This window comes from Callospermophilus lateralis, chromosome 18 (assembly GCF_048772815.1).
Source record: "Callospermophilus lateralis isolate mCalLat2 chromosome 18, mCalLat2.hap1, whole genome shotgun sequence".
Classification (NCBI taxonomy): domain Eukaryota; kingdom Metazoa; phylum Chordata; class Mammalia; order Rodentia; family Sciuridae; genus Callospermophilus; species Callospermophilus lateralis.
In genome coordinates, this window is record NC_135322.1 from 10,402,042 (window position 1) to 10,411,373 (window position 9,332).

At 57.1% G+C, this 9,332-nt stretch overlaps 1 protein-coding gene across 2 annotated transcripts; it reads left to right on the top strand.

Moving 5' to 3' along the window:
- Positions 1–1,402: 1,402 nt before the first annotated feature.
- On the top strand, positions 1,403–8,285 carry Dmwd (DM1 locus, WD repeat containing). 2 transcript variants are annotated; one of them, XM_076838893.2, is made up of 5 exons: positions 1,403–1,991; positions 3,118–3,300; positions 5,245–6,513; positions 7,330–7,404; positions 7,730–8,285. In XM_076838893.2, exons 1-5 carry the CDS (start codon positions 1,551–1,553, stop codon positions 7,775–7,777), a joined length of 2,016 nt encoding a protein of 671 aa, XP_076695008.1. In that variant the 5' UTR covers positions 1,403–1,550; the 3' UTR covers positions 7,778–8,285. The 2 variants fall into 2 exon arrangements, with proteins under 2 accessions (XP_076695008.1, XP_076695009.1); XM_076838894.2 differs by lacking the exon at positions 7,330–7,404 and having other exon boundaries at positions 1,404–1,991.
- Positions 8,286–9,332: the final 1,047 nt, after the last annotated feature.

A 9,332-nucleotide genomic window follows, 5' to 3' on the forward strand; every position in this document is an offset into this window, starting at 1 on the left:
CTCCAGCCCTGCCTTCCTGGGCTCAAACACTACACAAAAGACAGACAATGGCAACTCAGATGATGGGGCTCAGAGGACCAACAGAGCTCCTGAGCAACTCTGATAGGGTCAAGAAAAAAATGGGGAATGGCATTCCCAGCATAGGGAATGGCATGTGCAAAGCCCCAAGAGCAGGAGAGTATGATGTGATGTACTGAGGTACTTTCTCAAACATGTTTACATGGGACTTAGTGTGAAGGGGTAGTGGTGAGAGATAAGGTTAGAAAGAGAAATTGGCAGGGGCCAGATCACACAGGGCTTAACTTTACCCTGAGAGCACTAGGGATGGCAGGCGGTCACCAGCAATAGAAGGTCCTAAACATATTTGTGTTTTAGAAAGATCCTTCTAAATGCCAGCCCCAGCCCTGCCAGCCCCCATTGGGAGGGTAGGTAGGAGTGACACAGCAGGCTGGGAAACCAGAAACAAGGTTGATGCAGGTGATGGGGGTTCTTAGGAAGCCGAAGACAAGTTTGGACAGGGCTGTAGAGAGGAAAGAACGAGGAAAGAGGAATTCAGGCAGTGGAAAGCAAAAGACTTGGGAACTGGAAGAGAAAGGGAGTGAAGAGAAATGGTACAAATCTAGGAAGACACCTGGTCTGTGGCCCAGGTGACCCTAAGACAGGGACACAGAGAGGCGCAGGATTTGGAGTAAGATGCCAAGTTCACCATATGACTTGTTGAGTGTGAAATACCTCTGGGGCATTCTGAAAAGAAATCTGGGAACTCACTGAGTACATGGGTTTAGGGCATGGGTGTCTTCAGCAGAAGTGAGGGGACACTTTGGGTTACTGCATCGATCATTGGGACACTAGTGACAATGCAGGAAACAATAAAATTTTAGAAGCAGACATGGGTTTTGGAGGCGTGTGGTTATTGAAGATAGTGAAGTCATGGATTATATATATAGGAGGTTAGTGAAAAATTAACCAATAGTGGATCAGATGGAATCCTGGGGGGCTTGTGGATACGCAGGGGTCCGCCAGGATTTGAGGGACCATCAAGGGGTGGGGGAGAAGTGATGCTTGTGGTCAGCCAGACTTTGAACTGTCAGTGGAAACTCTGGAGGTCAGTAGGGAGTATTGTTGGAGCTCTAAGAAGACACAAGGATCAGCTGGGGCCATCTGTGACGTCATAGGAAGGATCCAATTTGAAGGAAGCTATCTCTTGAGGGTCTCTCCGTTGCTAGGCAAACGGTTCCCAGAGCGCCGTTGTTAGGGACTGAGATTTCCAACTGGCCACGCCCTCTTCCCCTGAGGGCCCTGCCCCTGCAGCCAATCACAAGTCGGATAGCGACACGGAGGCCGCGCCCATCTTTTGGCCCCGCCCACAGTCCCAGAACCGTTACCTGAGCGACGGCCCGGGCTCTTCCCGCCCCCGGACTCGGGTGCCAATCGAAGGGGCGTCGCCAGGGCAACGACCCCACCTCTTCCGGTGTGGGCCCCCGGCTTCCGGTAGGGGGCCCGGCTGCGGGCGGAGGTCCGGCAGCGGCGGGGCCCGGGGGGCGCCCAAGATGGCGGCCGGCGGCTCAGAGAGCGGCTCGGGCCCCGGTGCTGCCATGGGGGACTGCGCGGAGATCAAGTCGCAGTTCCGCACCCGCGAGGGCTTCTACAAGCTGCTCCCCGGCGACGGCGCCGCTCGCAGGTCTGGTCCGGCTTCCGCCCAGACCCCGGCGCCACCCCAGCCGCCGCAGCCCCCGCCCGGCCCTGCCTCCGCCTCCGGCCCCGGCGCCGCGGGCCCGGCAGGGTCCCCTCCGCCCGCAGGCCCTGGGCCTGGGCCCGCGCTGCCGGCGGTACGCCTTAGCCTCGTGCGCCTCGGGGAACCCGACGGCGCTGGGCCCGGGGAGCCGCCCGCCACGCCCGCTGGGCTGGGAGCAGGAGGAGACCGCGTCTGCTTCAACTTGGGCCGTGAGCTTTATTTCTACCCCGGGTGCTGTCGCCGCGGCAGCCAACGGGTGAGTGGCCAGCATCGTGGGGGCCTGTATGCTGGGAAGACGGAGGTCCCAGGGAAGTGATATGAGAGTCCCCAGATTGACGTGGGGCCCCGAGAAAGGCATCCTAGATGCAATTGACATCACAGGAGACAGGATTCTTGGAGGTAATGGAGGACTGGAAGGTGATGGGGGAATTCTCCAGCGTGGCGTGTTCTGGACGCGGGGGCGCAATCTGAAATGATATGAGGTCTCCCCCGCCGGGTTCCAGGGTAGCAGGCATTCTGCAGGTGATGGCGAATCCTGAGGTGATCAGGCTCAGATCAAATGGGCAACTCATAAGTCTTGGCAGTCTGGAGGTGTTGGAGGGGTTCTTAAGACATGGGCAGCACAGGAGTGAGGAAGATTCTGAAAGTATTAGAGGTCTTAGAGGTAATAGTGACTGAGATCCTAGAAAAATTGGAGCCTGAAGGAATTGAGAATCCAAGCTGATGGGAGATCTGAGGTGATGGGAGGTCCTGATATGGGATCCTAAGGGTCATGGGCATCTCTAAAGTGATGTAGCTCCCAGAGGGGCAAAACCCCTGGAGAGATGGAGATCTTGAAAGCCCAGAAGTAAATGAATGTATCTAAAATGTGAGGGAACATGAGGTTGATGGGCCCCTGAATTGTGCAAATTGAAGGGAATCCTGGGGATGTTGGGCTTTAAAGTCCTTGGGATTTGAGTGACCCTTAGGTTTTGGGGTCTTGGAATATTGTGCTATGTCCCAAGGGAGTTGCTGAGGTCATGGAAGAGAGCTGAACTCAGCAACCATAGGCTCCATAAAGCCTGATGGCTATGAGTGAGGATGCCCCTAAATTCAGGGTGGGAGGGTCCAATTTTGGAATGGCACTGTGATCTTTGGAAGTATGCTTCTAGGTCCATTCCAACCCCCCTTCCTCCTCCCTATCCCCTCCCCTGCTTCCGCCCCCCCCCCCCTGATATTTGGGTCTCCTTCCTGTCTGTGGTTGCTCACTCCCTCCCCACCCACCTGCCCACTTCCCTCAGGGATTTAACCTTGCTTCCTCTTAGCGGTTTCCCCCAACCTCAGCCTCTCTTCCTTCCTCTCAGTGGTATAAACCAATAACTGCTTTTCTCCCACTGCTCAAGTCCATTGACCTCAACAAGCCTATTGACAAGCGGATCTATAAGGGCACCCAGCCCACCTGCCACGACTTCAACCAGTTCACTGCTGCCACAGAGACCATCTCCCTGCTGGTGGGCTTCTCGGCTGGCCAGGTGCAGTACCTGGATCTCATCAAGAAGGACACTAGCAAGCTATTCAATGAGGAGGTGATTGCAGACCCCAGATAACCTTTTTTTTCCCCATCCACTCACATGCTATTTGCCATAGGCTGCAGCTTCCTGAGAGCAGTGTAGGCCTGAGGGGCGGGTGGCGAGGAGGTAAAGAATGAATTGCCAAGGGCATGTGCCATGTTAGCCCTGTACTGAACACTTTATTTCTCAAGTTTTCATCAACAGAAAGAGTAAGAAATTATGGTTCCCATTTTGCAGATTAGGGGACTGAGGCCAGCTACTGTTTGGGACTTTTTTGATGTCTTACTTTGCAAATTCTGAGCTCTGTGGGTTTTGGATTCGAATCCCTTTACTCACTGTGATTTTGGGAAGGTGACTGTTCGAGTCTCAGTTTTCCTCCTCTGTAAAATCGTTTCTTGTCCAGAGAAGACTATTGTAAAATTATACATGGAGATTGGCGCCTGGCCCAACTTGGCTAAAGAGGAAATGCCAGCAAGTGACCTTATCTGCAAGCAGGGACTGCTCTTGTCCTGTATCTCATTCTTAGAGAAGGTGTTCCAGAAATATTCTCAGAATGAATGGCTGAGGGAAGTGAGTGAAAGAGTGAATGGATTAAAAATTCATTAGCTCATCCATTCACAAAATAGTTATTGAGCATCTATCCTGTGCCAGGCATCGTTCCAAGTACATCTCAGTGAACAGACAGACAGACGGGCCTGCTCCCGCTGAGCCTTCAGTCAGGCTGGGGAAGCAGGCACTTGAGATGAGCTCAGCGTCCAGTGTGTCGGCAGGTGGTAAGACCCGTGGAGAATGCACTGCAGGGAGGGCAGGAGGGGTGCTGGTGAGCTTAAAGAGGGTATTAAGGAGGTGACATTGAAATGAAGACCTGAAGGAGGCGAGAAAAATTCCCAGGGAAGGACATTCTGAGTAGAGGGAATGGTCAGGACAGATTCCCTGAGGCAGGACAGCCAAAGGCCCTGGGGCTGGAATAGTGATTGGGGGAGAAAGGAAGGTAGATGAAATAACCTGGGGGGGTCATGCAGAGCTGGAAGGTTGGGGGGACTGCCTTTTCCGAGTTAGGCGGAAGCTGTGGAGTGGCCTTTCACAGCTTGGTCAGTCCAAACCATAGAACAGAAAGGGTTTTCTCAGCCCCACTAGGATGGAGGCAGCTTGGACCCCTGGCAGAGGCTTGTCCTTCACACACAGTGGCTACCTCAGGGCTTTAGGGCTTGGTCTTCTCTGGAACCCCAGTTGGGGAAGGTTGCAAAATGTTTGTTCAGGGCAGGGCAGGGCCAAGTGCTGGCTTGTATTTAAATGTATCTCTCTGGTGACGTAGAGAAGAGCCAGGCGCTGCAGGCCAGGACGAGCACTGTGGGGTTGGCAGCAGCTGGAGCCAGGGGGCTAGAGTAGGGTGGGAGGGCGGGGTCAGTTCTAAGGGTCCTTTGAGGGGTAAGCCCACAGGATATGTTGGAGGATTGGATGTGAGCTACGAGGAAGGAGAAAAGAGGAGCAAAGGTGCCTGGAAAGTTCTGAGCAGCTGGCAGGAGGGGCTGTCATTCACTGGTCCAGGGAGTGTGTTCAAGGCACCCCCTGTGTGAGCTGCTCACGCCAGGCCCAGAGCCCAGAACCAGACAGAGCAGGATCGCTTCATTTCTGTGAAATTTCTTGCTTTAAGCTTGACATGGTGAAGAGGAGGGAGAGCTTTAGGCAGAGTACAGTTCTCTGACGGGCAGGACTGTCCCCTTGCCAAAGATGGGAGGTTGAGGCTCCTTAGAACTCCCTGGGGCCACCTCCAAGGTAGACTTTGTTCCCTGGTCTTCCTATGATCCGCGTCTGTCTCCCTCAGCCTGGGAGTTGCTGTGCCGGCAGGGCCTGCTGCTTGAGCTGGCGCATGTCCCAAGGCCTTGGGGGTCTGGGTTGGGGACAGGTAGGCCAGGGGTTCTTAGCTTTCTCCCAATCCCAGTCTGTCTCCCCTTGCAGCGGCTGATCGACAAGACTAAGGTGACATACCTGAAGTGGCTCCCTGAATCGGAAAGCCTGTTCCTGGCATCTCACGCCAGTGGCCACCTCTACCTGTACAACGTCAGCCATCCTTGCGCCTCGGCCCCTCCCCAGTACAGCCTGCTGAAGCAGGGCGAGGGTTTTGCTGTCTATGCTGCCAAGAGCAAGGCGCCCCGCAACCCGCTGGCCAAGTGGGCAGTCGGCGAGGGGCCCCTCAATGAGTTTGCCTTCTCACCTGATGGCCGACACCTGGCCTGTGTCAGCCAGGATGGCTGCCTGCGTGTCTTCCACTTCGACTCCATGCTCCTGCGGGGGCTCATGAAGAGCTACTTTGGGGGCCTGCTGTGTGTGTGCTGGAGCCCTGATGGCCGGTACGTGGTGACAGGAGGTGAAGATGACCTGGTCACCGTGTGGTCCTTCACTGAGGGACGGGTGGTGGCTCGGGGCCATGGCCACAAGTCCTGGGTCAATGCTGTGGCCTTTGACCCCTACACTACACGAGCAGAGGAGACCACAGCAGCGAGTGCTGATGGGGATCGGAGTGGTGAAGAGGAAGAGGAGCCCGAGGCCACCCGCACCAGCTCGAGTGGGGGAGTCCCACTGTCCCCGCTGCCCAAGGCTGGCTCCATCACCTACCGCTTTGGTTCGGCGGGCCAGGACACACAGTTCTGCCTGTGGGACCTCACCGAAGATGTGCTCTCCCCGCACCCGCCCCTGGCCCGCACTCGCACGCTCCCTGGCACACCCGGAGCCACGCCACCCGCCACAGGCAGCTCTCGGGGTAGTGAGCCGGGCCCAGGCCCCCTGCCCCGCTCCCTGTCTCGCTCCAACAGCCTCCCCCACCCGGCAGGTGGTGGCAAGGCCAGCGGCCCAGGCACAGTGGCAGAGCCGGGCACTCCATTCAGCATCGGCCGCTTTGCCACCCTCACGCTGCAGGAGCGACGGGACCGGGGGTCCGAGAAGGAACACAAGCGCTACCACAGCCTGGGCAACATCAGCAGGGGTGGCGGGGGAGGCAGTGGCGGTGGCGACAAGCCCAGCGGCCCCGCCCCCCGTAGTCGCCTGGACCCTGCCAAAGTGCTGGGCACCGCACTGTGCCCACGCATCCATGAGGTGCCACTGCTGGAGCCCCTTGTGTGTAAGAAGATCGCCCAGGAGCGGCTGACGGTGCTGCTGTTCCTGGAGGACTGCATCATCACCGCCTGCCAGGAGGGCCTCATCTGCACCTGGGCCCGGCCCGGCAAGGCGGTGAGTCACCGGCCCGCAGGAGGATGCTCTTTGGGAAGAGGCGGGTGTGGGCAGAGGGTTTGTCATGGCACAGCCTCTGGCCACGTGGGATAAGGGCAAGCGTGGAGATCTTAAGTGTTGCAGAACAGGACTTCTGAGGCTTAGGGTTGGCTTCTAGAGCCCTGGCCTTCAGTCAGCAGAGAAGGCCAAGAATGAGAGGGGAGGTGGCAGGGCCATGGCCGCCTGCTGAAAGAACAGGGAATGGTCCCAGCATGGCCCAGTCTTAGTGCTTGCCACATGAACTAGAAGCTATTTCTATGGAAAATCTGGATTTTAAATGTTGAGCTTGGTAAAGTACTTTGGGCCAATATTCCAGGGGCGAGTTGAGCGGGGGGGGCCTGGCTCTGGCCTGGGTACTGGGCTCTGAGCATCTGAGCCCACTGCAGACTCTGGGCTGGCAATCAGACCCAGGGCCCAGGCCTGCAGTTCTGCTCCCTGTGCGATCCCAGGCAAGTCACCACCCTTCTTTGAGTACTCATTGCCTCTTAGGGCAGAGTGCTTTTCAGATGGCCTGTGGTGAATGCCCCCACCTCTAGGGTGGCTGTGGGGTTTAGGCACCTTGTGAGTGTGGAGCTGGTCTTGGTGTCTTGTCTCCCTAAGGTCTGGGCATAGTACCTAGGATCCCAGATCTGAGGGTTGCCACTCGGATCTTTGGGGCCTTGATTTCAGAAGCTTAGAGTTCTGCATCCCTGGAACCCAACAGCAGTCTCAGAGGCAGGGGTGGGGGCGCTTGGGGAGTCGGACTGAGTCCTGAAAGAGACCCCTCTGTCTCCCTAGTTCACAGACGAGGAGACCGAGGCCCAGGCAGGGGAAGGAAGTTGGCCCAGGTCACCCAGCAAGTCAGTGGTAGAGGTAGGACTGACCCTGAGTTCTTTCTCCTCCAGCATCTCAGGGGTTCAAGTTAGAAGTCCCCCCTCCATTCAGTCCCTGTCCCATCATCTGCCCAGGATTACCGAGGACTTGAATTATTTTATCGGAGTGCCGACTGCTGCGACAGAGAAGTTAGCTGAGCTGAGTGTGCCCCAGCCTAGGGTGGCAGCCTCAGGTCTGGGGTGGACTGAGGGGCAGGGCCAGGGTGGCAGCAGCCTTGAGGACTCCTGGCTGGCTCCTTGTGTGGGCATAAGCAGAAGTCCCAGGTGGTTTCTAACCTCTCCCATCTCCCTCTCCTCTTCCCCAGGGCATCTCCTCCCAACCAGGCAACTCCCCAAGTGGCACAGTGGTGTGAAGCCGTGGATGTCGGGGGTCCCCCACCCCATGCCCCCAACCTCCTAGCCATAACCCTCCTTGCTGACCTCACGGATCAACGTATTAACAAGACTAACCATGATAAAAGGACTGTTCCAGCCCCCCGCCCTGCACAAATATCGGGGGTCCCCCAGACTGGCCCACGTATGGGGGATGTAGCAGCCCATGGGGCCTCAACCTTGTCCCCACCCACTGCCAAGTACAATGACCCCTTCCATTGAAACATCAGTGTTAACCCACATCCCTGTCCCCAGCATGTGACTGGTCATTCCTGGGGAGAGGCTCCCCACCACAAGGAGCTCCAGCTCTGCAGTGCCCCTGGGCTGAGGGGGCAGGGCAGGGGGCTGTCCACCCTCTGGCCCTCACCCTAGCCCACCCCACCTCTTGCTATTGTCTGTGCTTTTGAAGAGTGTTAAATTATGGAAGCCCCCAGGGCCCTCCTTGTTCCCCATGACCTCTTATTTATACTAAAGTTCCCTGTTTGCACAGTGCTGAGTCCCCTTTGCGAGTGAGAGGAAGTGTGTGGAAGTGTGTGTGTGTGTTTGGCTGCTACAAAAGGAAGCAGCTGCCAGGCCTGCCTCCCTCAGCCTGGGGAGGGACAGGGAAGACAGGGTCCACTGCACATGGAGGTGGCACCTTGTGGGGGGTCTGTGGGAGAAGAGTATCTGATTATTCAGTGTCTTGAAGGGGACAGCAGGGGCCCCATTTGTCAGTGGGCATTTTGATTTTAAAGTATCACAGCCACTCCAGGGCATGCCCAGAAGCCCAGTCCCCAGACAGCTCCCCAGGTTCCCTGTGAATACCCTGAGCTACCTTGAGACAGGTCTTTGCTGCCCGATGCCTCGGGCCTGGCCCTGCCTTGGCCCCGTATCCAGTGCCACTGGAGGCCGTGATTTCCTCTGGAGAGAACTGTCCACCCTGAAAAGACAGACTGATTCCTCCTGGCCACCTCTCAGAGCCTCAGGGAGTGGCGCCTTCCCGCTCCACCCCCAACATGTTTCTGTTTCTAATCCCAGTCTGGGCAGGAATGTGGCCACCAGGCCAGGGGCCAAGGAGCTATTTTGGGGTCTCCTTTGCCTGGGGAGGGCCTGGCCACATCACTTTCCTCCCCCAGCCTTTGGACAGCAGGTCACCCCTGGCCCTGGCTTCTGAAAGCATCCCCTCCTGATTCTCTCCTTACCACCCCTTCCCTACCTCCCGCCAAAGAGAAAGCGTGAAGCAGAGGGCCCAGGGGCTAAATTTAACTGTCCCAAAGTTGGATTCCACTGCTGAGTCACAAGAAAGGCTGCTCTGGCCTCCAGCCCCCCTTCCCAGGCCTCAACCCCTTTCGCCTCCCCCCCCCCCCCGCAGTGCTGGGGCTTGGCAGGAGCCAGGGGGGTAGGTCCTGGGTCACAGAGCCTTGACTGGCCCCTCTGGGCAGTGGGAGGACTCCTCTGGACCTCGTTCACACTAGCTTTCCCCAGGCTCCACCTTTTTATTGGGGGTGCAAGTTAAGATTCTCAGTTCCTGCAGTCTGGCACCACAGTGTCCTGAGG